The 27,838-nt window shown below is 40.2% G+C and overlaps 4 protein-coding genes across 4 annotated transcripts; 2 read left to right on the plus strand and 2 right to left on the minus strand.

Moving 5' to 3' along the window:
* Positions 1 to 87: 87 nt before the first annotated feature.
* BDCG_05612 (uncharacterized protein) lies at positions 88 to 1,768 on the minus strand (the record flags this gene model as incomplete). Its single annotated transcript, XM_045421303.1, has 5 exons — positions 88 to 378; positions 429 to 979; positions 1,066 to 1,140; positions 1,397 to 1,512; positions 1,626 to 1,768. The coding sequence occupies 5 exons, from the start codon at positions 1,766 to 1,768 to the stop codon at positions 88 to 90; spliced, it is 1,176 nt and encodes a 391-aa protein (XP_045277218.1).
* A 732-nt stretch (positions 1,769 to 2,500) lies between these two features.
* On the minus strand, positions 2,501 to 4,909 carry BDCG_05613 (mitochondrial DNA replication protein YHM2). Its single transcript, XM_045421304.1, has 8 exons — positions 4,734 to 4,909; positions 4,471 to 4,635; positions 4,161 to 4,352; positions 4,031 to 4,055; positions 3,943 to 3,961; positions 3,789 to 3,885; positions 3,028 to 3,700; positions 2,501 to 2,940 (listed from the first exon to the last, which is right to left on the minus strand). Exons 3-8 carry the CDS (start codon positions 4,240 to 4,242, stop codon positions 2,886 to 2,888), a joined length of 951 nt encoding a protein of 316 aa, XP_045277219.1. The 5' UTR covers positions 4,243 to 4,352; positions 4,471 to 4,635; positions 4,734 to 4,909; the 3' UTR covers positions 2,501 to 2,885.
* A 2,524-nt stretch (positions 4,910 to 7,433) lies between these two features.
* Positions 7,434 to 12,002, plus strand: BDCG_05614 (citrate synthase, mitochondrial). The gene is made up of 9 exons (XM_045421305.1): positions 7,434 to 7,588; positions 7,730 to 9,749; positions 9,832 to 9,896; positions 9,962 to 10,046; positions 10,109 to 10,156; positions 10,232 to 10,292; positions 10,346 to 10,901; positions 10,979 to 11,249; positions 11,324 to 12,002. The coding sequence occupies exons 2-9, from the start codon at positions 9,633 to 9,635 to the stop codon at positions 11,540 to 11,542; spliced, it is 1,422 nt and encodes a 473-aa protein (XP_045277220.1). The 5' UTR covers positions 7,434 to 7,588; positions 7,730 to 9,632; the 3' UTR covers positions 11,543 to 12,002.
* Positions 12,003 to 12,092: 90 nt separating this feature from the next.
* Positions 12,093 to 17,460, plus strand: BDCG_05615 (Nrd1 complex RNA-binding subunit). Its single transcript, XM_045421306.1, has 8 exons — positions 12,093 to 12,824; positions 12,930 to 13,175; positions 13,517 to 13,619; positions 13,861 to 14,961; positions 15,035 to 15,068; positions 15,165 to 15,333; positions 15,396 to 15,600; positions 15,699 to 17,460. Exons 1-8 carry the CDS (start codon positions 12,705 to 12,707, stop codon positions 16,163 to 16,165), a joined length of 2,445 nt encoding a protein of 814 aa, XP_045277221.1. The 5' UTR covers positions 12,093 to 12,704; the 3' UTR covers positions 16,166 to 17,460.
* The last annotated feature ends 10,378 nt before the right edge of the window (positions 17,461 to 27,838 follow it).

A 27,838-nucleotide genomic window follows, 5' to 3' on the forward strand; every position in this document is an offset into this window, starting at 1 on the left:
GAAGAGACACACACACAAGCCCCTGAGCTGCCCCTACCGCATCACAGCACACCGTCAGTGGTCGCCCCATAACCCAAGTACCTCCAACTACCCTCTCCTCGCCGACCCATCCTCATCAACCGTCTTCACACCCTCCACCAAAACTCTAACAACTTCTTCATGTCCCCTGTGCCTCGCCGCCTTCAACGCCGTCCCATACTTGCCCCCTTCCAAGCCCACATCAGCGCCCCCATCAACCAACAACCTTACAATCTCCGCGTGCCCCTGCAACGCTGCCGCCTGCAGCGCACTGCCAAATTGATACCCGCGCGCATTAGGGTCCGCGTTATGCCTGAGCAGCAAGCCAACGATTTCCGTATGCCCCTTGAAACTTGCAGCCTAGAGCGGGTTGTCGAAGAAGAAGCGCTTGGCGCGGTTTGGGTCTACACCGCGAGCGAGGAGATGGCGGACGATGTCCGTATGGCCTTGTGTTGCTGCGGTGCGGAGGGCGGGAATGAGATGGTGTGTGTGGGCAGGGGAGGAAGGGTGGTTAAGGCGGTCGTAGTAGTGGGACAGGAGGGATATGATGATGTGGGTGCGGCCGCGGATGGCGGCTGCTTTAAGGACGAGGGGGAAGTAGGATTGGAAGGATGTTTTGTTTTCTGGGTGATTTGTGAGGTGGAGATGGAGAATTTTCCGTCGAAGGAGGTGGCGAGGAGGCTGTTGATGTATATTTTGTTGTCAAGGGGAAGTGGGTAGCTGGGTGGGCGAGAGGTAAGGAGGAGCTCGAGAATAGCGTGGTCGCCGAGCGAGATGGCGGTTTGAAGGGTTATGATATAGGTCTCCGGGGTAAGATGGCCGGGGCTCGTCTTGAGGAATTTGCGCACAGCGGAAATGTTGCGGCTTTTGACGGAGGCGAGGAGGGAAGTTTTTCGTGACGCTTCTTCACTAAATGCCGGTGACGTGGAGGAATAGGGCTTCCGGCGGTCGGATTTTTTGTCTTGCAACGATTGGAGTGTTGAGCTGGTGCGTAGTCTGGTTTTGAAGGTGCTGCGAGGGGTCCGAATTCTCAAACCCCTCACTCACCAATGATGCGCAACGACCGCTGGTAGAAGTCAACGGGATATTGCCAGAAGACAATTGAGTCGCATAGAACAAATCCTGCAGACGGTCTGAGCCATCAGTAAAAATGACATTGAAATGTAACAAGTTTGACTCTTTGTGATTCGCGCTCTCATGTTGGATGCTTTCGTGGTGCGAAGTTGTCTTGAATTTTTTTGGTGTTTGCCTGACGAGGTTGAGCGCGGTCATTCAGCTGATTCGACAAATCACACCCGGCTTGAAACAGACGTTAAAGAAGGAAAAAGAAAAAAAGGAAGGAAGGAAGAAAAGAAACCCAACGCCACTCGCTGCGTACTGGAAGTCAGCTTGTATCGAAATGGCGGCTTCGAGGTTTGGATGAAGGAAGGTCCAAGTATAATGACGGCTGCATCCTGCTGGGGCCTCGCCGTGGAGAAGTTTTGCCGCGGGCATCTAAATAGAACTAGTATTCCATTCTAGGAATCTGATCTTCGTAGACGCAGACTGCCTTCAACCGTTGAAGTCAATAGGAGGGAAGAACGGATATGAAACTCGTGTTTATCCACCTCGCATCCTCGCCCCAGGCCATTTCACCACCGGCTCTAATGGCCTGTCCTAACAGACCCAAATAACCGGAGAAGTTGTATTTCAGGACGCAGCTGAGCACAGCTCCCACCTCATCCTGACTCGATGGCCGAAGTCGGGACATTTTGGCCCCTCAACCTAATTGCTATTCCTGGCTCTTTTCACCAGCCCTCATGTATGGCTTGGAAATTTTTACCGATATGCATTCAAGACCATGACAGAACGGTTGATTGGGGTAGGGCTAAAGGATTTACTCGTTCCAGTCACGAAACCCGATCCCACCTGCTCATATCATTCGCAGGAGCAACGAGGTAGTGGGTAATAGATAAATATATATATATATATGTGGACCGCTTCAGACGGGCAGAGATTGTAAATAAGCTCCCTAGCGGGCAGTACTCGTGGCACGGATATATAACCTGAACATTCTCTGTGCAGAAGGGCCAAACAAATATGCCATCTCCCTTTCCTTTTCACCAGGGCCCTACCGTGTGCGCATGAATTGGTTCAAAATTTCGCACCGCCCCAAGCTTCCAGCACCGTATGACAGCGGTCCGGGCATTGTATCTGGAGTTGGATGTGGCCTGCTTTACCACAAGTTTGAAACCCTTTTTAGGAAACCGATTGAACTAGCATACTGCCAAACTGACTTGTGAGTTAGTAGTGAGAAAACTTGTGGCGAGACCCTGCTACTAGAGAGGAGTTATAGAATAATGTGGGTAGGACATTAGACGCCACAACCGCAGCAAGCGCGGCATTGTTAGCTCGATCGCAGGTACGCGGGGAGCAAAGCACACAGGCGTACTCTGTACTTTGTACACCATCAACTTGTTGGAAGACAAATGAGAACAAACGGTGAAAATATATATGATAAAGTAATTTAAAAAATAAATTTAAAACCAAAAAGTAAATATAAAATGATAAATGGTTATCTATAATTGTATTACATCGTATATGTAACCTGTAAAGGCTCTAAAAGACACCAGGAATAAAACAAAAACAAGTATACTCATGTAATTCCAGACAGAGCACAAAAATAAGCGAATATAGAAACGGCGGGGGGGGTAATCGCTGCAACGGAAAATAGTCAACACGAGAACAAGTCGATTATACAATTATCAATGGCTCAAGATACCGCGAAACTACAGATGCATCGACTGAAATAAAAGTGAGTTTGTCTCCCAAGGTAAGATGAGAATTTATGATAATTGCCAGCCGCCATTCATATATCCGCCAGCTCTCTAGTGTTTGGCGGTCACCTTGTCACCTGTTAGCTTCTCGACGGTCTCCTTGGCCCTGTTCAGAAGGATGTTGTTAGCATCAATGATAAAACACTCAAGCAAGGATGGGTATAAAAACTACAAGAGGGTGGGGGAAACGTACATATCACCCAAAGCAACCATGCAAATAGTCTGCCAAATGCCCAACCCAATCCGGGGTGTAACGCCACGATACAATCCCTTCAACCCATTGGAATCATAGATATACCTCAATGTCTTACCAACAGTCAAATTCTTCGGACGATTGGGATCAACCGTCTTACTCTGCATCTCAACTCGAATAACCTCGATCGGCTGATTCCATGCCGACAACCCACCACCAAGCCCGGACGCAATGACCTTCTCAAACCCACTGAGCTTGTCACCCTCCTCTTTCCCAGTGATCTTGCGGATCGCCGTCTCCGCCAATCTCGACAACCCGAATCGCGACCCCCAATTCGTGGTCTGTCGAATCGCCACCGCATTCACCCCCTTGTTAATTCCCCTTATCCCCTCCTTGCGGTAAATATCCATGAAGGTCGCAAAGGTGCCGGGAGGCTTCACGCCCGTCGCTGCCAATTTGTGCTTGGTGATCTCGACCGTCTTCATGCACGTGCAGAAGCCCATGGTAGCGTAAGCCTGCGCGATACCGCCAGCCATGCCGCCGCTGATGCCGCCGACGAAGTCACTGGCTCCGAAAGATTTGGCATAGAATTCGGCTTCGGATGCGACAAAGAGAAGGACTGCGCCTTTGGTGGACGCCTCAATCCAGGCCCACGGAATGAGACCTTGGTAGTCTATATATATTCATATGCGAAATTAGGAGATGTTGGTGAGATGATTAAGAGGGTGAAGACGGATAGTGGGTTTTTAGAGGAAACTAACAGCCAAGTACACCGCCACGACCCCAAATCCGACGCATGGCGCCGGCGAAGCTGTCGCTCCTGTTGGCGGCCATAGTCGTCTTGATCACTTCCAGCGGCTACAGTATATTAGACTAAAATTTGCAAGACGTATTACGGAGGTGGGGAAATTTTACCTGTCCCAGCGTCGTGACCCTAAAGAATTAATCAGCAAAAACAGTCCATGCTTCACCCAAGAAAAGAAAAAAGAACGCAAATACTTACTCAAACATATTCAAACCAGCCCCAACTACGGACAAACCATGCTGGGTCAGCAAGCCGCAATATCATCACTTTTCACTGAACTTGCATCCTCCACTTAGGGTTAACAAGATCAAGGATAGACACAACTCACGTAGTAGATTGCTAAACTTGATAGGCTTTTTCTCGAGGGGTTTCGGCGCACCCGCCGCGGGAGAGATTTGAGTAACAGACATGGCTGGAGGGAGCTCAATTGAGGACACTGGGGTCGCTGAAAGGGGCCCTGACCAAGGGAATAGGGGACGTCTTCGTCGGAGGGGAAGTGAAAAGGCGAGAGGGAAAGGGACTGTCTTGTTAGCTTCTCCTGAGTCTTGTGGATTTCGCGAAGGTGGAATCAAGAGGTAGAGCAATGAGCAATGGAGGTATGTGGCTCCGGGTAGAAGTTGGTCGCGCGCAATACATACAGTCTTAGTTTCCTTGTTTCTTAGTCTCTAACGGATTCTAGATCAGGGAGTTGATCGAGACGGATATGGAGGACGAGGTGCAGTTGTTTTGTATTGAGCTATCGAGTTTCCTTTGCACGTATGTTGTTGAGTCGGATTATTTCGGGATATTCAGGGGAAAAAAATCTGGCGAGGTCCGACGGTTATTTAGCCGCAGCCACCACCTGAAGCCGAGAAACAACAACAATAACTTATAACAGCTACAAGACAACACAGCCACCTACCACGTGTATTTCCGCCTGTTATTGTTATTATTCTTCTTCTTCTTTGGATATATCAAATATCAAGCAAATCGAGGCAATAAAAAGCTCAAGCAGAAAGAAAACGACGCGGAACACAGAGCAGGGGCCAGAAGGTAATTGCCGGATGCGGAAATCCAGGTGGATTACGTAAGGCAGGCCCTTTAGGGGACCGCACGCTAAACTTAACTCGGCCGGTTGGATACTCAGCTAGTCCCACTATGGACTAGTGCAGGAGTTGGTTGGGATGTGGCTAGAGCACGTGATTGCGTCGTGGCTCAACAAGAAGCAAGGCACCAACTACGGAGTACATACATACATACATACAATACATACATACTGTGCCTGGGATCAGAATAATATTTTGAACAATGGCGTGGTGATTAATGATGGATTGATTATAATTTCACGTGAAGATGTTGATCAAAATGATAGAACTCTTTGTCTGTCAGCAAGTGATATGTTCTGTATATATATATAGTTCTATATATATATCTCTCCTTTAGAATCAGGATTTCCAGCGTCATGAATGTTCAATGATACTCATATGATAAACTATCTACTTCCTTTCTGCCTGCACGATCTTTGCTGGAGTTATCGTTGTTTTCAACTCAAGAACAAACAAAAGTATACAAGTAGAAAAGAAAAAAAATAAACAAAAGAAATCGAATGAATCTTGAGCTGATATTGAATTCTATAAAGAAGATTCAATTAAAAAGTAGAGAGAATATTCATCTGCACTGAGTTCCTGCTCATATGAACATATATGAAATGAGCTAGCTGATTTAGAGAATAAATAACCTTACAACAAATGACTCGAATAATAGATCAACATCGCCCTCAGACACAACGGCCAAGAGTTTTTTCGAGTCAGATGTAAAATGTACATCCAAGGAACCTGCATTCGTCATTTTTGAGGCAAGTATGCTTTTTTACATCCTTCTGGCAGGAGTTTCAATGGATTCCTACAAATGAATGACTTACCCAGCCATTCCCACCACTCTAGCTCATCCCCTGTAGATCCTCCAAATGGCGCTTATCTTCGCCTTGTTGGCCACAGGAACGCAGTGCAAGGTCCGGTCCGATATGATGGGAGCCATGAGGATCACTGGACACCCCCGCAGGCTCCGGGACCCGGGGGGTTGGAATCAGGATTGTTATCGTTGCCAACCTTTTTACTCTATATCAGATCATAGCTTTTAAAAGTTCTTTCGAAGAAGCGGAAAACATGTTTACTTGGAAGGAATGAACAAAACTTTCCAGGTAGGCAAGAATTGGCAGGGGAAATGAGGAGGAGAGGGAGATAACATCAACTCACCTGCACACTTCTATCCAGCACCACTAGCAACAGCTGCAAAGTGGAAGCCCAGCGCCTAGTGAAACAGGAGGAATGAGATTCTGATGTTGAAGGCCTTTTTTTCAATGCTTTTTCAACTCTTAATTCTTATCTTTGTGCGTTGCGGGAGTTAACAGCTGTGCAACTAATGTGCTATCTCGACCGGTGTAGAGAGATAGATATAGATACATGTACCATAGATACGAGAGATATATATATACATGAACATGTATCTATGGTACATGTATCTATATCTGTATCTATGAACCTCGCATATCGTGATATTGAGGCTTGTGCGGGGTCATCACCCACGGATTCGAGGTCATGCGGAGTATGTCCCGAGCATTCCATACATGCTCTGCCGGCCTCACGGAGCGGAACTCCTACAGCTTAGCCGCGTTGCCACCGAACAAGGATTCTGTTTCACTATATTAAGGTTAGTAGTTGGAATTTACATTTTGGATCTTCTCCTGATTTGATTTCTACTGTCGTACCTTATTTCTCAGATTGTCATTGTTTTCTGGAAGAGCCTAGGTAGTATATGCTTTAATAAGGTCTAATAAAGGTTAGCTGGTCAATTGGGAGTTTATTACCGGATATAGACTTGGATAGACATGTGCAGAGCCCTTCCATTCCACTCTCACGAAGTAGGATAGAATCACTCAGACACACGCATACATAAAAATACACATCATGGAATAGAGCAGTGGTAAGTGGCATAATTGGGCACAATTGGAAGCCACTCTTAAGAGCCTAAGGGCTTCAATGTAAGACATAAGCTTCTTTAAGCCTTTGAACTGCATTACAACATTAGAAAAGGTGGCTCAGCGGATCGGACATCAACTCCACGGGTACAGAAATTCGGACACAAGCCAAAATTTTCAGTTAGGTCCGGGTAGATACATGGATGAAGAAATCGAATTCTGCCCGCGATGGCAGCGCCTCTCCGTTTGTGAAAAGGGTTCGCTGATAATGCTCGTGGATCTTCCATCTGAGCGAAGGGCGTGAGCTGGATCGACTTGGTGAGATTCATGTTCCCGGAGTTAAATAATATTAAAAAAAATACGTACACCCAGTTAAGCATGTTGGTAGAGATTGGCCTACGTTAGTAAATAAGAATTCACATAAACTATCCATGAAACAATGATACTGGAGAGTCTATGGATAATATTTCTGTGAAGCGAAGTCGATGTGAGCTGACGGCAGCATGAGGCGTCTTGGCGCTGGATCGATGCCGAGAGGCTGCACTCTAACACCGGCTAATAATACGCAAATTAATAAGAGTTTACATTCTACAGAATAATTCTTTTAGATGTTGATTACTGAGGTATGATTTCAAATCTGCAGTCCTCAAATCCCCCCAGAAAACTGTGGTTGTAGATGTAACTATTATCACAGAACAAGCTCCAGGAACTCCTACATATCTACTCCGTACTTTGACAATGATACCATGTTCAGTGTTTGCTCATACAATTTCTCATTTTCATCAAAATGAATAGAATAGGTATTGTACACATTTATCTACCTTTTATATTTATATCGATTACGGCAAAAGTGTCAGTCCTAATCTGCACGTGACTGAAATGAAGACTTCCAACTGATTCGGGATGATATGATATACGACGGATCCGCATCGCTTCCGCAGTTGTTGCGAAAGGTTCTTTCCCTCAGGGATACCAGTGCGAGTTTCAAAGGCGCCTTGCTGCCCTTGCAGCTAATCACCGTCAAGGAGAACCCATAACTGAACCCGATGAGCTGAAGGAGCATAGACAGTATGATGCCATCAGGACCACCAATATGGACGAGCCCCCTAGGTCGCTAGGGCCGCCCTAGGCTTTGGTGACGATATCAACGCACAGCATCCCCACTAGTGCATCATGAAAAACAAACAGCCCGAGGACGAGTGCAGAAGGGACAAGTGAAAACCGTATCCAGGCTTCGGGCTCCTGGCTGCAGTCAGTCTAAGGGTTTCGACTGCTAGAAACAATGCGATTCTCAATATATAGTTACACACCTAGCAATCTATCGGGAAAGTTGGCTCCAACCAGCTGCCTTTTTCATGGTCTTTTGTATCTACCCAGACATTTCGAATCCGCACAATCACCTCACGGGTCAATTTAGATATGTATATTTGTCCCTCATCCAGGATATCCTTTTTCTCACTGGTTTATTGAAGAAGGGTTGTTGAATGATCCGGATTAGAAATGCCAATATATACATACACTCTTCTTATCCACAGTATGCTGATGGGTTTTCTTTGGGAAAAAAAAAAAAAAAAAAAAAAAAAAAAAAAAAACTTTAAGAAAACTTATCACATTCATCAGACAACATAACCTACCATTGGGTGTTGCATGGCTCAAAAGGACCCTGGAGAGTGGCATTCTCTTGAGCGGTTTCTGGGGTACCTGCTCTAGATCTGAAACATAATCCTATATGAACAGCAGCCAAGAGTGACAGAAATGATTGACTAAACGATTTTTTGCATGGTTTGTGTTGTGGAATATGCAGGTGGAATACAACCTAGCCATTCAAGCATTATTAGGTTGCAGTTAATCTGTACATACATATCGATATATGTATGTAACACTCAACTGATTTTTATCCGTGGATTTCAGCGTATATAATAATCTAAAACTATTCTACGGCCACACTCTTCTCCTCTTCTGATAAGTTAAAAAATACTCAATCTAAATATTGTGGAACAGAATTGGATATTAGTGAATGATATGTATTTTATTAGATGTGTATGACACTCAACTGTGTGTCTAGCAACATCAGAAATGCACCGCGATACTACCACCCCCAAATCCCCCCCCCCTTCCCTTGCCCCCCACGCCGTGGAGAGACGAGGGCGCCACAGTATTACATTAACGTTACTCCATACAAATGACATACAATGAGCTGAACGTGAAAATACTTATCGCTCACGTCCCGGCTGATGGGCTCAACTGTCACCACGGGCGGAAGATGTAGGAAGATCCAACATGTATTACGCTGCGTAGAGATAGATAGAGACGGGAGGGGAGGGCTTGTGAGGACAGATCCTTACGAGCTCACCGGAGGACCGGACGCTTGTGTATTTTATATTATTATTATTATTATTCTGACGGAAGCCGGCGGGCATATAGGAATTATAAAAATCAGGATTTTACTGTGTACAGTACTGCGTAAATACACGAGGCGGATATTGATATGGCCGCAAGAAAAAGAAAAAAATTGGTTGAGGTGGAGAACCAACAGAAGCTGTAACCGTATTACGGCGAGTATGACGGTGGCCCAGTGAAGCAGGTGCGTTAGGCTGTATATCTTGGCGGTAATATGGTACTGGTAATACGGGATCTCAAAGCGAGGAAATTTTGGCCTTGGGACCTTAACTTTTTTCTGTCTTCTTGTTTTCAATCATAATCTTTTCTTTTTGCTCTCCGCTTGTCTCCTCCCTCTCTTCTTCTCTCCTCCCTCCGCAATTACTTTCATATCTCACTGCTAGCTTTCCCTGTCTTATCTCTCGTCAATCATTGAGATCTCTTTCTCTTTCCCCTTCATTCCCCATGGCTACATCTCTCAGACTGGGGAGCTCTGCTCTCCGCTCCTCCTTTGTTTCCAAACCCGCTGTCCAGTCTGCCGCCTTCAACAGCTTGAGATGCTATTCCTCTGCTAAGACTAAGGTTAGTACATCTCTTGTTAACCCAAATTGACATCCCGTAAATGCCTAGATTTATGCGCTGACCTAGTTCTCTGTCTTGCTAGTCGCTCAAAGATACCTTCGCCGATATCATCCCAGCTGAGATCGAGAAGGTCAAGAAGCTGAGAAAGTACGAGCTGAAACTCCCCCGATATATATATATGTAGATATCTGATCTGACCACCGTTGTTACAGAGACTATGGAGACAAGGTTATTGGTGAAGTCACTCTTGGCCAGGTCTACGGAGGTGCTCGGGGAGTCAAATCCCTTGTCTGGGAGGTATGGATTCACTTTTGTATCAAGCGGGTTTATACAAGGGAGAAACTAATCGCTTGAAAAAGGGATCCGTCCTCGATCCTGAGGAGGGAATTCGCTTCCGGGGCAAGACTGTAGGTGTTTTCTCTCAATTGCGACAGATGCTTTTTTTTTTTCCCGAGAGAAATCACGTGCTAATCCGCTTCCAGATCCCGGAATGCCAGAAATTACTTCCCAAAGCCCCTGGTGGAGAGGAGCCTCTGCCAGAAGGTACTAAGTGAATGCATTGCTATGCGACTGCCCCATGCTAACTGGCTGAACAGGTCTTTTCTGGCTTCTTTTGACCGGCGAGGTCCCAAGTGAACAACAGGTCCGCGCCCTATCCGCAGATTGGGCTGCCCGCTCCGATATCCCCAAGTTCATTGAGGAGCTGATCGACCGCTGCCCATCCACTCTGCACCCAATGGCCCAATTCTCCCTAGCCATCACTGCTCTTGAGCACGAGTCCGCCTTCGCCAAGGCATACGCCAAGGGTATCAACAAGAAAGACTACTGGACATACACCTTCGAGGACTCCATGGACCTGATTGCCAAGCTGCCCACCATCGCCGCCAAGATCTATCGCAACGTGTTCAAGGATGGAAAAGTTGCCCCCATTCAGAAGGATAAGGATTACGGTTTCAACTTGGCCAATCAGCTTGGCTATGGTGACAACAACGACTTCGTTGAGCTGATGCGCCTGTACCTGACCATCCACTCCGACCACGAGGGTGGAAACGTCAGCGCTCACACCACTCACTTGGTTGGAAGCGCCTTGAGCTCTCCTATGCTTTCTCTTGCTGCTGGCCTTAACGGCCTCGCTGGTCCTCTCCACGGATTGTAAGTGGCTACATATGCAGATAAAAATAAATAACCCGCCGTGGACAAACGGTTACTGATACAATGTACTCCTACAGGGCCAACCAGGAAGTCTTGACCTGGCTTATGGAGATGAAGAAAGCCATTGGCAATGACCTCAGTGACCAGGCCATTAAGGATTATCTGTGGTCCACACTGAACGCGGGTCAAGTTGTTCCCGGCTACGGCCATGCCGTCCTCCGCAAGACTGACCCACGCTACACCTGCCAGCGTGAATTTGCTCTCCGCAAGCTTCCCGATGACCCTATGTTCAAGCTGGTCAGCCAAGTTTACAAGATCGCGCCTGGCGTTCTGACCGAGCATGGCAAGGTATGTAACCTCCAATTATTACAATTCCAACTGTTCTAGAACGGACCACAACTAACCAGATTCGAAAACAACAGGTCAAGTCGCCATATCCCAACGTCGACAGCCACTCAGGCGTCCTCCTTCAATACTATGGCTTGACTGAGGCCAAGTATTACACTGTGCTCTTTGGTGTCTCCCGAGCCCTCGGCGTGCTCCCACAGCTGATTATCGACCGCGCGCTGGGAATGCCAATTGAGCGACCCAAGAGCTTCAGCACTGAGGCATATGCCAAGCTCGTGGGAGCCCAACTGTAAGATAATAAACGGATAGAAAAAAGGTATAGGCTGGGTTCGTGGTGATTTGCCACTTTGTATTTTTGGGAGTTTCTGTTCGTTTCCTTTTCTTTCTTTCTTTCTTTTTTTTGTGGTTAATAAATTTAAATTCTAAATTCAATTCTTTGCTATATACACTGCGATCCACGAGGAGCTTGTAGTTTTCGCTAAGTAAAATTTCTGATGAATGTAGCCAACCGGGTTAAGAGAGTACATGGTAGAAATGATCCTTGATGGTGTCATTTTATATAAAAGAGGTAAAGTGAATGCGTGCGGGAAAAGCAACAACCCCTTCAGTAGAGCACTCTACATTACAACTATTTTCTATTTTCTATTTTCTAGACTAGCCTCTTTTTTGTTCCTGGTCTTCTCCATTATTAGTAGTGATTTTGATACAACAAACGAGCTACAAATCGGCTGTCCAATCATGTCGCCCGACGATTCCAATATATAAGCAAATCACGTGATAACCGAAAACGGCTAGCTCCGGTTGCTCAAACTGGTAATTTTTCTCCTCAACCTTCTACCCTCAACAACCTTCGACGCATCAACACTTTTCATCCATCTCCATCCATCCTCTCTTTAACTATTCCTTGTCGTTTTCTGTTCTCCTCTCCCCGCTGACTGTATTCGTATTCACTACACCGCTTTGGGCGTCTTTGGCCCGCTGCTCACTTGCCTCTCGACCTGTAGGTCAACAGGTTTCTGCGTCTTTGTAGTGCCTTCTCGTTCGCACAACGACAGTATCATCAGGACTTTCATCCAGCTCGATCTCATAGGTATCATCTTCGCCTGAATAATCATCTATCTCTTCTACTTAGATACTTTCCACACTTTCCTGGGACTCGCCTTATTCCTAGTTGTCGTCACAGTTCTCTCGCAGCAGTAGATTAAGAGAAGGAGAGAAAACAGCTCTATTGGACGGCCTTTTTTAACTCTTATCCTCTCCGCGCGTCCATCATCCGTATTCATCTATCTATACAACGGCAATTACCAAAAGAAGAACAAATTTTTCATCTGGAAAGAAGAAGTCTGGACAAATCGATCAAGCCCTGAACAGGCTTTTTTACTTTTTTTTGCGGTCATTTTCCTTCTTAACTGGTAGCAACCCTTAAGAAACACTCCTCCCCTCCGGTTTAAAGCCATGTCGTCTGCCGTAGCGGAGTTAGATGGCTATTTACAGTCTATGTTGGCACTTAAGCCACCTGGAGTATCAGCTTCCAAAATCAGCATCATCACTTCTCTATGTGCCGCCAATGTACAGGTATGGCTCATCTAGGTTCCATATATGCTACCTGCCTCCCAAAGCAAAAAGAAATAGAAGGCAAAAAAACACTTATCTCTAACATAATATTCTTCTACTCTATAGTCCGAATCCGTCCTCGTTCAAAAAATATATACCCACTTCAAAAGAGCCCCCGGAACACACAAGCTGGGCGTACTCTATGTCGTAGACTCTGTAACTCGACAGTGGGTAGAATCAGCACGGAGAGCTGGCCAAACTGTCGGTAGCGGTGCACCAGATGGAACATTTGCAGCTGGTGTTAACAGAGTGACTGAATTGCTTCCCGTCCTGATGACTGATATCATAAACAATGCTCCTGAATATCAAAAGGTACGCGTACTCTTAGACACAAAAAGCCAAAAGTCGGACAGAAAGAAAGAGAATCATTTCTGGCTACAATTATATTATAAAGAAAACACGCATAATGGCATTATACCATCAGCATTTGGGAGGCCCTTTGTTGCGTCCACCATAGAACAATATGCCCCCCCGCGTATATGTCCCTTCGTTTGGCACGAAAGCTGCGGTTTTATATTCCACATCTTTCCGCCGGGCTCTAGACTCGCCTCATTTTACACTTCTGATTTTTTGATTATCCTCTTTTGTTTTCCTGTTTTCTATATGGTGACTGAATAATTCCCACTTACGTATGACCGGTTTTTTCTTTCTAGGACAAAATCAAGAAGCTAGTGGATATTTGGGAGCGTGGATACACGTTTCCAGCGCCTCTGCTTGCTTCCTTCAAGGAGAAGCTAAACGCGCCAGTATCTCAAAGTAAGCCTTTTCCCCCTTGGATTAAAATGAAAATGAAGAACAAACCAAAAGCCAAAAACAAACGCCTCTTCTCGCCAGTTTCCTATTTCTCTTTTTTTAAGAAAAAAAAAACAAACAAACAAACAAACAAGCAGCGGACATATTACGGAGCGTACAGTCGACATACATCAAGCGAGAAGAGGCATTGTAGGGTATGTTGAAACCAGTTTTTCTGATGTATGAAATTATTCTTTTCTTCTAGACGTGGAATCAACTACGCCCGATGGATCACCGGCCCCCAATTTCATATCCCTAGGCGGAGCTCAGCATGCAGCCCCATCATCATCATCTGTCGTTGCCGGTGCCAGTACCGTTGCAGGCCCCGGCCAAACAACGCCAGCACCAGATACTTCTAGCATCTTGAAAGCATTGGCAGATATGGCAAAAAACAGCACGGCAGCCACAGCAGCCTCAGGCGCGCCAGCGCAAACTAGTCCCCATAGTATATTTAATGCGCAAAATCCAGTTCCGCAACCAATCCCCGCGTCCGTAGACCCGGCTGCGCAACAGTCCAATGGGCAGACTGTAAACCCCTATGCTGCTGCCGCTGCTGCGGGAAATCTTGCAAATCAGTTTGCGGGGTTGAGTAATATGGCTCAGAATCCAAATATGTTTGCAAACCAGGCACAAGCTTCAGCTGCTGCTGCGAATCCTCTAGCAGCAGCGGCGGCGGCAGCACCACAGAACCCACTTGCTGCCCTGATGCCGCAGGCGGGTGCTCTGCCTCCAGAGACATTGCAGCAGTTAAGTTTGCTCCAGCTCATGGCTGCGCAGGGTATTCCGCAAGAACAGTGGGCCACGGCGCTGCAAATCCTAAGTCTTTCCAACACTGCAAATACCGGCATGGCCAATATGAACCCCGCCGCAGCCTTAGCAGCCTTCGGCCAGCAGCCGCCTGCCGCTAGTCAGAATACCTGGGGTGTTCCTGCGCCAGACACAGCATCACGTGACCGAGATCGCGACCACCGGGGCAGCAGAGAGCATGAACGAGAGGATTATGTTCGGTCGCCACCAGGAGGTTACCGACGCCGCTCCAGATCACCTGGATGGGATAGACGCCGCGAAGCCTCCCCGCCTCGTCGTCGCGATAGCCCTGTGTATGGAGAATATCATGGTGACTCCCCGAGCCGGAACCGAGACACTCGAGACGCCCGTGGACGACGGCCCCCTGAATATCGCCAGCGCAGTCCACCCGGAAGGCGACGTAGAAGCCCGACGCCGCCTCGTAAGGAGCCTGCGCTTCCTCCTCCCGGACCGAAGTTTTTGGAACGAGATTATTCAATTGGCCAGGGCAATATCAAAGGTATCTCTTATACGACTTTTTTATTATGTTTAAATGTTGTGATCTCACTACTAACTAATTTTCTTCATAATAGTTCTCAGCAGAACTCTGTTCGTCGGAGGTGTAACGTGAGTTATTGCTTTCTTTTTTTCTTTCTGTTTGAAATCTTTTGCTGGCCCAAGCCCCCTCATCGACATGCGGTTAAACTTACAGGGAAAATGCAGGTCGTCTGAAGCTCATTTAAGGTCGCTCTTCGGCCGCTACGGTGTGGTCCAAACATGTATAGTGAATATTGACAAACGTCATGCTTTCGTGAAGATGATCAATAGACACGATGCCGTTACTGCTCGCGAGGGCATGGAGCAATATAAGTCTGGAGACATGCAATTACGAGTAAGTCCCAACCATCGATCGTGGCGTATCATTGCTCACCAACTGACGTTTTCATGCCCTAGACACGATGGGGTGTCGGTTTCGGTCCTCGAGACTGCAGCGACTACCAAACCGGCATCAGCGTCATCCCCATCGAACGACTCACGGACGCAGACCGCAAATGGATGCTTAACGCCGAATACGGCGGAACGGGTGGAAAGCCCATCGAAAGTTTTATGGTGGTGGAGGAACCCGATATTGAGATCGGGGCTGGCGTGTCTTCGAAAGGTATGTTTTCACTCACCCAGAAGCAATTTAACTTCCTTTACCTCCCTTTCTGCCTCTCGCTCTCAACGGAAAAACAAACTAACCAAAACCTCAAACAGCAATAAGCCGACGCATGGCCACCGACCAAGGTGGGAAACGCGGCCCCCAATCGACCCGAACTAACATGGAACCAGAACGCTTCCGCCGCCCGAACCGCGGTCCGATGGACGATGGCCACGGTCCCGGCCCCGGACACAGCCCCGCTCACGGCCACGGCCACGGCCACGGACACGGACAAATGTCATCCTCAGGAGTATCCGGGGGCAATGGCGGCGAACAACGCAACGGTAGCGGCCACGGCCACGGCGATCGAAACGACCACGACGGCTCCGCGAGCGCCAACAACGCAAACGCAATTGGTGTCCCCCCTGCTGTGCCGGGCTTTGGGTTTACGCTTCCGGGTATGCACATGTTCCCTGGTTTTATGATGGGCGGTGCTGGTGTGGCTACAGGCGCTCAGGGACAGCAGGGACAAACTACCGAGTCGTCATCTACGCCATCGGGCCAGGGTCAGGGGCAGGGATAGAAGTTGCGTGTGCTGGGGGATGTAAGTTTTTGAAAAAAAAGAGTGGGAAAAAAAAAGGGAAATGGAATGGCTTGGTGTGGTGTTCGCGGCTTTTTTTTTGCATTTCGTTTATTCATTCTACTCTTATCTCCGTGTTTGGCTGATTTTATTTTACCTCGTTTCATTCCATCACCCTCACACCCCCGGTCTACCCTACTCACCTCTCACATCACACCATGCGACGCGGCCAGGGGTGCTTTAAAATCATGTTTCATGCTCATTTCTCCCAACTCCCATGGCAGGGACCACGGTACTACAGGACGTTGCTGTATATTTTTCTTTGTTCCCTTCTCTCCTCTTTCTCCCTCCCCTGCTTTCTTCTGAAGACACCAATATGATGATTTCTACCCCCCCCTTCCTCCTACATTACGCTATTTTTAATAAGCCGCCTTTTCCTTCTCCTTCTTATCTCTCATAGTTTCGCCGGGTTTTCTCCCCGTCTCTCTGCCTTCTTCTTTTCTTTTAACCAATTTCCTTCTTCCTTCTTCCTTTTTCCATTTTCTTCCTCGTTCAGTCAATCGATGTATGAGTTGAGATTTTCCTTTCGTTGCACACTCCGATTCGGTTTTCAAGGTTAACGACAGTTTTTTCTACTTTTTCTTATTACTTTAACTTTTTTTCCCCATCTACCCTCATTCGCATCGAATGAAGTGAAGCCAAGAAGAGAATTCAGCCGAGTTTATATAAAATTAACTCTAATCCATCCGATACATATTTTCTCTTTCCTCTTTTTTAATTTTCATTTATTCCTTTTTGCAGTCCTTTTTTCGTTTCCATTCGCTTTTCGCTCTCCCAATCTATGTTCTATATACCCCTACCATCAGTGATCACAAACGCAGCCAACAAACTCACCACGTCAACCCCTCGACACATTAATACATAACGTATGTGTCACTTGTTCAATGTGAGGATGTGAGGGTCTAGCAAGAGAATAGACAGGCTACAGGCCAAATTTACAACGCTTCAAAAAAAAAAAAAAAAAAAGCTGCAGAAGCAGAAGCAGAGTGGGCTAAGCAACGAGAGATCAAGATCAAGAAGAAAAGAGAGCAGGAGAGCCAGGAGGGGAAAAGAGAGGGGAAAAGAAGAGACAGAAGAGAGAATAGAATTGACAATGCGAGAAAGAAGGCAGTGGCTGGTGAAGGAGGCAAGGCAGGAAGAATTTCTAGAGAAAGATGCATCATGCTTGAGGAAGAAAATACATATACTGATGAACTTATCACTCACTGTCACTAGAGCAAGATGGCTTAGCTAATATTGGAAAGAAATATAGCTTTATGATGGCTGTGAAGATGTTGAAATGTGTAAGAAATCCCGCTGCTCGCGGATCCTTTACCCCTATTCCTATCTCTCGCGTAACCAATAGGGTTAGCGGCCCTTGGCTACTGTCGGTCGTGGCGATCTCCCTAGATCACGTGACCTAACCACTATAAAGGTCTTTGTTATCTCAGTAAACTCAGCCACTTCACTCCGAGCTAACCCAATCCGAACTACTGCTACTTTCTGCCAAGTCCTGCTAACATCTAGTCAATCAACTGTCACAGAGCATATACTAAATCTAAATAAGATATTCTCAGTAAACTCTTCACAGAGTATCTGAGAAAAAACAGTTTCTATTTATTAATAACACAGAAATAATTTACTTTAATTATAATATTTAAGATAGAATTACTGTATAATATTACTTATAAATTATTTCTCTATTATTTTAAAGAATTAATTTTTTAATTTTCTGTTAATTAATATAATTTTTATCTGAAAATATATATATTCTGAGTATAAAGTGTTATATTAAAAACTACTACTATGATTTTAAATATAGAAATAATTTACTAATTTTTTAACAATAATTATATCTAGTTATTTAATATTTTAATCTTGTTATTAAAACATCTATTCAGTTATCAGAAACTATAGTTAAAGTACTGAGTATATTTTTTAATAACTTCTAATAACTTCTAATAACTTCTGAACTCTTAATAATCTTATATAATATATTAACTTCTGATAACTTCTGAGATCTTTCAATAACTTCTGAATTAATTATATAACACTTCTTTTTAACAGCTGAGTTAGATAACATTTTATCAACTGTATTAAATATAATTAAGTATAACAGACTGCATCTGATCAATTATATAGACTATTTTATTACACTTTATAGATTTCTGCATTTCTGTTGAAAGCTCTGATTCTCAGTTACTGATTCTCAGTTGAAAAACTCACAGAATTTCTATTCTTTTACTCTGAAGCTTCACTGTGTATATTACTATATACATGTATAAATATTCACTCTGATCACTGATTTTCACACTTTCTCTTTCTTTTTCTTCTCTAATGTTTTTCACTTTGTTATATAAGATCTATAAATATTATATCAATCTATTCAGTATAGATCTCTTACACTTGAAAAATATTCATTATCTTCTTATTAGAAATGATTATTCGCATTCATTGTCTTCTCATTAAAAATGATTAATTATCAAGATATCTGAATGTGTAATAACATGTAAGAAATAGAGAAATAAACAATCAGTTAAATAAATACTGAGTTTTTAGATAGAAGCTTACTTATCAGTCACTCTGACTCTGTAACAAGATTTCATAAGAAAATGTCAGTGAAAGATCTGAGAGTTCTGACATCTTAGATATATAAAATATTTATACAATTACACTTCTTCTGATTTCACAGATATTATACATTCAATAAACAATATATCTATTAATAACATGAGAGAATTCTTGAACATGAGTATAGATGCAGTGTCACAGTGACTCTGAGTAATGTTAAAATTACAACAATAACAGATAGCTAATATACATGCAAACTAATAACATCAATATGAGAAAATTCAATGATTAACTTAACAAGAAATCCCTGCAATTTCAACACTGACAGAATTGAATATAAACACAATACAAGTACTGAAGAAATGCTTAGATACTTCTGCATATTTCAATACTTCTGATCTCACTCTCTACTCATCATAGAGATTGAAAATGCTTGTGAAACTAAGTGTAGATGAAGATGTCATCAGTTTATTAACTAATCAAGATTGATATATCAATGAATGATTGAAGAATCACATAAGATAGAAGTTCTATTCATGAATAAAGACATGTAAATCAGTATTATATACATCTGATAATGTTATTAAACATCTCAATATTCTGTTCTGAGATACTGCTACATGTTAGAAAGCATTAGATTGATTATAGAGTACTTAACAGAGAAATACTTCTCTTACTACATTTATTTCTGACTTTAATATCAAGATTCTAGAATCAGATGATCAATCTTGAGAGAACTGAATGAAGATAAGCATGCTTAAGAAGATATTAACTTTTGAACTTTCATAAGTTCTTATAAGTGTAGATAAAGACCTGACTTATAAAGACTTTTGCATATAACTTCAGACATTGAATGATTATCTTATCAAGCTTAAGTGTATACAGAATAGTGACAGAAAATGTTACACTTATACATCTGTATCAAAGAATAATAACAATAATACAGATATCATAAATTGAGTAGACTTGAATGTCTTTACATAAACAAGAGTCTCTGCTGTCTGAACAAGTTTCTGAGTCTCTGAGATTACTTCTGAAGAAGTTATCAATTGACATTAATAAGAAGTGAGCATCAATTGTAACTGATCAGAATATATTACTTTCAACTATTAATCAGTCTATGTATTTTCTTATTTAAAAGAAAGATTAACACTGATAATCTGTATCAATTATATTATATTAAAGAAAGATTTAAAAGAGAATTATAAGAATGTTCTAATGAAACAGAGAAAAGATTAGCTTCTATTCAAAGTTGTAAACAGAAGCTTGAAGAGGTCAGATGATAATAATTTAAAGAGAAAATAATAATGAATGTAATTCTTATATCTACTGTGATAGATAACATGTATAATATGAAAGTTATAATAGATAGTAATCTATGTCTAGACTGATCATGTGACTAGACTGACTGTGTGACTGTATCTGAGATCAGAATCAAACTTTACAGTTATTATATTATCTAAAAGTATTACTTCTGATTATAATTTATATTCATTACATTGATCTCAAATCATATTATTTTAAATATTAAAGATCTCAGATTCACTTTTCAAATAAAAATCTAGTCTTAGATAAAGAATATGTTTGAATTCTTAGTTATATATTCATTCTGATCTCATTATTAAGAATAATATTAAATAAGATTATGAAAACATTTCTCACTTACATAATATTATAACATAGTGCTTATTTATTGAAAATTTAACAGAGAGTGTTACTAAATATCATTACTTTTCTGAATATAGATTATAATTCATATAATTTTAATTATAAAAAAAATATAAAATATAAAAAAATAATAAAAAAACAAAAAACAAAATAAAAATAAGAAAAAATCACATCTCAGTAACTAAATAATTAATGTGATCACTCAGTAGTGTCTTGATATGAGAAATCAAGACACATGAGTTCGAAACCCGCAGGAAATATATTAAATTCAGAACTTAAGCATCTCAGATTTCTAATAAATACAGAGATGTACAAATCACTTTAATAAATTACTCTATATTTCTGAGCTGAGAAGTTATTATTACATGTATTTAATTATCACTTCTTTGTATTTTTCTATGTTCTTATTATCTTGATATGATCTCAACATCTGTATTTTCTTCTGTACAATCAACACTTGACCTGTATTTAATATCACATAAGAACTCATCATAAGCTCTGCTTGTATATGAGTATAATAAAAGAATAATAATAATAGAAATAATAAAGAAAAAATCACAATGAAAAAAAAGGAAAAAATAAAAGAAATTAATAAAAATTAAAATAGCAGAGCTGCAGCATCTTTAAAATACTCACTCTTCAGAGTCTTTGCAATGTTTATTATTAACTATATATCTCTCACAGTGAGAGTAATACAGCTGTAATAAGTTATAATCTTAACATTATCTAATAAATAATCAGTATATATCAGTATAAATATGAATAATTAGAAAATATACACTTAAAAAGTGTGGTTAGAATGAACTCTGCTGTCACTTAAATAATATCAAGAACAGAATACTGAAATCAATGATTTTCTTCATCAATTTCACAGATAAGATATATAAAGATAATCTTGAGAAATATAAGATTCTCTGAATTCTGATAAAAACAGATCTTACAAAGAGACTCTATTTTCATAATATCAGAGACTGAGTGTTATTAAAAAGCATTACTTTTATACAATATATATACACTTACTTCAGTGATTCATTCTCTGTACATGTAACTGAGAGTGATAGCTTTCTCATGTCACACAGCTCTTCTTAAGATGCTGTCACTAGTTTACAATCTACACAGTCTCTTAGTTCAGTATATACTGTGTGTATACAGCTCTGTATACTGAGATTATATTAATCATTATAATCTAATATAATACTCACTTTTCATAAGTCATGTTTTATTTGAGAGAGAGAGAAGAAGACATGACTATTATTTTATTAAAAGAGAATGAATAATTATGTAAGAAATCCCGCTCCTCGCGGATTCTTTATCTCTATTTCTATCTCTCACATAATCAATAGGGCTAGCGGCTCTTGGCTACACACAACTATATAGACTGGAGTTCATGAATACTATTTACAACTCAGCTTGAATACTATTATACATTTAATCTCTACATTTTATCTTTCTATCATGAATACTTCTAGTAGTTAACAGTATATATCACATCAAGCTGCAAACACCTGAATAATTGTCTGTGAGCACTTATTCTTATATTTCAAGCTCAGTCAGTCAGCAACTGCTTGTTATAACTGAAAGAACTAGAAACTTACATGCTTTAATCTCTGTAAACTCTACTGCAGATACTCAGAAGCAGTTATCTAAACTATAAATAATCTTCATAAAAGAAGTCTCAGAGAACTTATCAATTACTTACAGAATATCATTCTCTGCATCTCAGACAGAGAAACTCTTCAAACTTATAAATGAATCAATCTCAGTGAAGAACATTCTTGAGCATTTTCTACAGAACTAAGCTATTTTTCTATAAGAAATGCTTACTATCTGTAAACACTCTTAAACTGAGTCTCTAGACATGATTTTCAGAGACATCTGTGAACTGAAAAGAAACTTTCTTAAGCTGTGATCACTTAAGGCTACTTATTGAACTACAATCTATAAAAGCTTTTACAAGTTTGTATTTAAAATTGACTCACAAGCCCGGCTGTGTGACATGAAAGATGAAGAAGCTATTATCTATGTAATGACAGATCTCTATTACACTGAAGTCAAGAACTGACTGAATTATCTAGAGAATAATTATAAGAGATCTCACTGATCTGTTCTTAAGATCTATCTAGAGAATAAGTTGAGAGACTCTGTAAGCTGAACAGAGAACATCTGAGCTGTAATCATCAATATTAGAAAAAGAGATGAGAAATCTGATGAAGACTACTTACAGTACTTTATAAAATTATACTATGAATTAAAGTCTGTGAAAATAGAGCTCTGAAATAAGACCTGAATAATGATATTTATAAAGAGACTGAATAAAGATATGTAGAACAAGCTTATTGAGTAAGACTCTAAGTTCTTAACTCTGAAGAAACTGATGACTTTTATTCATTACTTACAGATCACTGTAAGAGTCACAGATCTGTGAAGAGTGAATCATTAATTAACTCTGTAAGAGTCAGAACAATAGAGAACAGATTTGTCAGAAAAAGATAATAAGATATAGAGAGATTCATATCTGACTACTAAGTAGAAAGAGAGAGCTTCATAAGCTTCTATGAATAGAGTGTATAACAGAGAGATTAAGAAAAAGAGACTCTGTTTCATCTATTCTAAATCAGAATATCTTCATACAAACTGTTCAGATAAATCAAAATAGAAATTTGAGAAGTTATGAACAGAGTCAGCAACAGTCTTTTTAAGAGTCTTAAAGCTGATATCTGAATCTGTTGCTCTTCTGATGAAAATACTTGCTTACAGAGAGAGACTGTACTGTGATTATTATTATTATTCTTCAATTATAGATGTATGCAGTCAGAGACTATGACATCTACCTGAGAACTTTTAGTTCTCAGGGTTTTTCCTATATCTGTAAAGTTAACTATTATACATTCATCAATTTCAGATATGCAAAATCAGAAAATTCCAGCTCAGAATACAAAAACTGTTTACAAATTGCAGTGTTTTAACATCTTCTGATACTTTGAAATCATTTGACAATATCATGACAAAGGAAAAGAGAACACAGTCTTAAAGATAGACACATTAAATAGATAGACAGAAAGAAATTGAAAGGAAAAGATAAAGTAAAGAAAGACTGTAACAAAACAAATTATTAAAAGGTAGTATATAGCTGTTTTAACAGACTATATCTGATTGATTTCCTCCTCTTCATATTCAGATAATTCTGAATTTAGCCATTTTCTTGTAGCTGCTTGAGTTTCTGATAGAAAGTCTATTAAATATTTAATTCCTGTCTCAGTTGAGAATAAGAATCTCATATTTAATTGATTTAGATCATACTTCTCTTTCAATCTGACTCTGAGACTATTGTATAACACACAGTGCATTACAATATACTCAGGATTCTCATTTGCATTGCAGAATGAGCATTCTATTGAGTCAAATCTATCATCAAATCTTTGTATATAAGATTTGAAATAGCCATGTTCTAGTTTCAGCTGTATTATAGATGAGAATATTTTCTTTTTACATTTAATTAAACAAGATTTCCACTTGGGTTTTGTTTCAAATCTTGAATAATGTATACTCTTCTTTTATTTCTGCCAGCTTTCATTTCACTTGTCTAAACAAGATTCTTTTATTTTTCTCTTTATAAAAGATCAGGACACAACTTTTTGAATAGATCTGCTTAATTCTGCACTCTTTTTTACAGCTGAATCAGTCAATTCATTGCCATGAATATTCATATGAGCAGGAACTCAGTGTAAATGAATTATCAGCTTTGATGTTCTTCTTCTTTGAATTTTCAAAACAGAGTTTAAGATCAGTTCAAGATTCATTTGACTATTATGAATCTGACTATTTCTAAGTCTTTTTAAAGCAGCTTGACTATCAGAGAATATCCATGTCTCTTTCAAACTATTTCCTCTTTTATGAGATTTTATTTCTATGAGTTTGAAAGCTTTCACTATTGCAAATAGTTCAGCATCAAAGACTTCAGATTCACAGCCTAGATTTCAGAAATCTGAGATAAAATTGATATTATCTTCAGTATAAGCAATGCCTGCATTTAATCTATTCAGATTCTCATTCTTTGAGTCATCTGAATAAATCAGAATAGAGTCTTTTATATTGATTGTAGAAATTCTCTTCAAATGCTGTTCATATTCTTTCTCTTTTAATAGTTCACTTATTTGTAAGTCTATAAGAGATTCAAGCTTTTCTCTTCAGAGAGATAACTTCTCATAATTCACTTTTTCAACATTTAAAGAAGAAAATTGATTTTTAATCAGAGAGCATAGTCTGTAAAGTTGAGAAGGCATTTTCTTTGAAGAATCATTTTCATTTCAATCAAGAAATCTATTCCAATCCAGTTCATTTCCAGAGTTAATTGATGAAAATGAAGACAAGACTCTTTCTCTGATTATATGATTTGAGCTCATCTTTATAACTCTCAGAGCATAGTTCATACAGGCCTTTTCAAATCTAATAGCAGGAGAAGGAATTAAAGCTTCAATTTCCATTGCTTTAATAGAAGATGATTTGAATGCTCTCAGAATTCTTCTCAAGGCTCTGTTTTGCAGACTTTGAAAGAGTTCAGTGAAATTCTCTTGATTATTTCATCAAACTTGAACTTCATAATCAGCTACTGATGTAATACAGGCTATATATAACTGTCTCATAGCCTGGAAGGACAGACCTCTCTCTGTATTTGATAGTCTGATTATGTTGTTCAATAGCCTTTCTGCCTTGACAGTTCTTTGTTGAATGTGATATTTAAAGTTCAACTTGAAGTTTAACCATACTTCTAATCATTTGACATTTACACTGAGTTTAATCTCTCTATTTAAAAGAGATAGAGACAGTTCTTTCTCATTGAATCTAGGAAAGAAATGAATTAACTCAGTTTTATTCATATTAAATTGAATTTGATTGATATCTGCTCTTGTAAGAAATCCCGCTCCTCGCGGATTCTTTACCCCTATTCCTATCTCTCACGTAATCAATAGGGCTAGCGGCCCTTGACTACACACAACTATATAGACTGGAGTTCATGAATACTATTCATAACTCAGCTTGAATGCTATTATACATTTAATCTCTACATTTTATCTTTCTACTGTGAATACTTCTAGTAGTTAACAGTTCATATCATGTCAAGCTGCAAACACTCAAATAATTGTCTGTAAGCACTTATTCTTACATTTCAAGCTCAGTCAGTTAGCAATCATCTGTTATGACTGAAAGAACTAGAAACTTATATACTTCAATCTCTGTGAACTCTACTGCAGACACTCAGAAGCAGTCATCTGAATCATGAATAATTCTTATAAAAGAAGTCTCAAAGAACTTACAAATCACTCACAGAATATCATTCTCTACATCTATGACAGAGAAACTCTCTGAACTCATAAATAAATCAATCTCAGTGAAGAACATTCTTGAGCATCTCTCACAGAATCAAGCTATTTTTCTATAAGAAATACTTACTGTCTGCAAACACTCTTGAATTGAGTCTCTAAATATGATCTTCAGAGATATCTGTGAACTGAAAAGAAACTTTCTTAAGCTATGATTACTTAAGACTACTTATCAAATCACAATCTATAAAAGCTTTTACAAGTTTGTATTTGAAATTGACTCACAAGTCTGACTGTGTGATATAAAAGATGAAGAAGCTGTTATCTATATAATGACAGACCTCTATTACACTGAAGTCAAGAACTGGCTGAATTATCTAGAAAATGATTATGAGAGATCTCACTAATCTGTTCTTAAGACCTATCTAGAGAACAAGTTGAAGAACTCTGTAAGCTGAACAGAGAATATCTGAACTGTAATTATCAATATTAGAAAAAGAGGTAAGAAATCTGATGAAGACTACTCACAGCACTTTATAAAATTATGATATGAATTGAGATCTGTGAAAACAGAGTTCTGAAACAAGACCTGAATAATGATGTTTATAAAGAGACTGAATAAAGATATACAGAACAAGCTCATTGAGTAAGACTCAAAGTTCTTAACTCTGAAGAAACTGATGACTCTCATTCATTACTTATGAATCACTATGAGAGTCACAGACTTATACAGAGCAGATCACTGACTGACTCTATAAGAGTCAGAATAACAGAGAACAGATTTGTCAGAAAAAGATAATAAGACACAGAGAGATTCATATCTGACTGCTAAGCAAAGAGAGAGAGTTTCATAAGCTTCTGTGAATAGAATGTATAATAGAGAGATTAAGAAAAAGAGACTCTGCTTTATCTGTTCTAAATCAGAACATCTTTATACAAACTGTTCAGATAAATTAAAATAGAAATTTAAAAAGTTATAAACAGAGTTAGTAACAGTCTTCTTAAGAATCTTGAAGCTGACATCTGAATCTGTTGCTCTCTCAATGAAAATGCTTACTTATGAAAAGAGATTGTGCTGTGATGCTGCTGTCTCACAAGTATAAAAAGTATTGATAGACTCAGAATCTCAGGTCACTGTAATATCTCTAAAGCTCATAGAGTGAATGAGCTGAAAGATGAAAACTGAAAACCTACTCTTACAATAAGCAGAGTGTGAGAACTCAGATCTGAGAACTGAGAGACTTATAAGAGTCATCTTTGAATTGCAAGATCTCTCTAAAACCTGAAGAAGATTTGCAGAAACTGTGATTATCACAGACATCATAGATGACATGTACTTGAAACTTATATAACTTTAAAGACATAATCTGCACATAGCTATCTGCAAGTCAGATTTATACTTCTGATCAGTGTTAATAGACTTACTTATAAAGATAGAATCAGTTGATACTGTAGAGTTAATTAGAGGAAATAAGCTTATCTATATAATAACTTTATAAGTGTCTGAGAATCTTATAGTTATGAAAACTGAGCTTCAGATATCAGAGAAATACTGAGATCTTGCAGAGATATTCAGTTCAGTTAAGACAGCTGAGCTTTCTTCTTACTATGAGAAGAATCTGATAATAGATTTGATAGAAGAGCAGAAACCCTTCTGAGAATCAATCTATAAGCTCTCTTATTATGAGACAGAGGTCTTACAGATCTATATGAAAAAGAATCTGAAGAATGACTTTATCTGATCTTCACAGATCTCTGTAAGAGCCTCTGTGATATTCATGAAGAAGAAGAATAAAGATCTCAGATTATATATAGACTATTATAATCTGAACTTTAAGATAATAAAGAGTCACTATTCTCTGTCTCTGATTAAGAATGTGATCAACTGTCTTGTGAGAGCTGTCATATTTATACAACTGAATGTGATCAATGCATATACACAGCTGTGAATATAGTCTGAGAATAAATGAAAGACTGTCTTTAGAACTGCACTGAGATTGTTTAAATATCTAGTGATATCTTTTAATCTGACTAATATCTCTGCAGTATTTCAGTCTTTCATCAATAAAATACTTTG

Source organism: Blastomyces dermatitidis, assembly GCF_000003525.1.
Source record: "Blastomyces dermatitidis ER-3 genomic scaffold supercont1.5, whole genome shotgun sequence".
In the NCBI taxonomy this organism is placed as follows: Eukaryota; Fungi; Ascomycota; class Eurotiomycetes; order Onygenales; family Ajellomycetaceae; genus Blastomyces; species Blastomyces dermatitidis.

Excerpts from the sequence above, each read along its gene's own strand:
- BDCG_05614 (XM_045421305.1), top strand. The coding sequence starts at position 9,633 with ATGGCTACATCTCTCAGACTGGGGAGCTCTGCTCTCCGCTCCTCCTTT. Across the intron at positions 10,157-10,231 it reads TTCGCTTCCGGGGCAAGACT|ATCCCGGAATGCCAGAAATT; the intron begins GTAGGTGTTTTC and ends ATCCGCTTCCAG. Across the intron at positions 10,293-10,345 it reads AGAGGAGCCTCTGCCAGAAG|GTCTTTTCTGGCTTCTTTTG; the intron begins GTACTAAGTGAA and ends CTGGCTGAACAG.
- BDCG_05615 (XM_045421306.1), top strand. The coding sequence starts at position 12,705 with ATGTCGTCTGCCGTAGCGGAGTTAGATGGCTATTTACAGTCTATGTTG. Across the intron at positions 13,176-13,516 it reads ATGCTCCTGAATATCAAAAG|GACAAAATCAAGAAGCTAGT; the intron begins GTACGCGTACTC and ends TTTTCTTTCTAG. Across the intron at positions 15,069-15,164 it reads CTGTTCGTCGGAGGTGTAAC|GTCGTCTGAAGCTCATTTAA; the intron begins GTGAGTTATTGC and ends GGGAAAATGCAG.
- BDCG_05613 (XM_045421304.1), bottom strand. The coding sequence starts at position 4,242 with ATGTCTGTTACTCAAATCTCTCCCGCGGCGGGTGCGCCGAAACCCCTC. Across the intron at positions 4,056-4,160 it reads CAAGTTTAGCAATCTACTAC|TTGGGGCTGGTTTGAATATG; the intron begins GTGAGTTGTGTC and ends GTTTGTCCGTAG. Across the intron at positions 3,701-3,788 it reads TCGTGGCGGTGTACTTGGCT|ACTACCAAGGTCTCATTCCG; the intron begins GTTAGTTTCCTC and ends GAATATATATAG.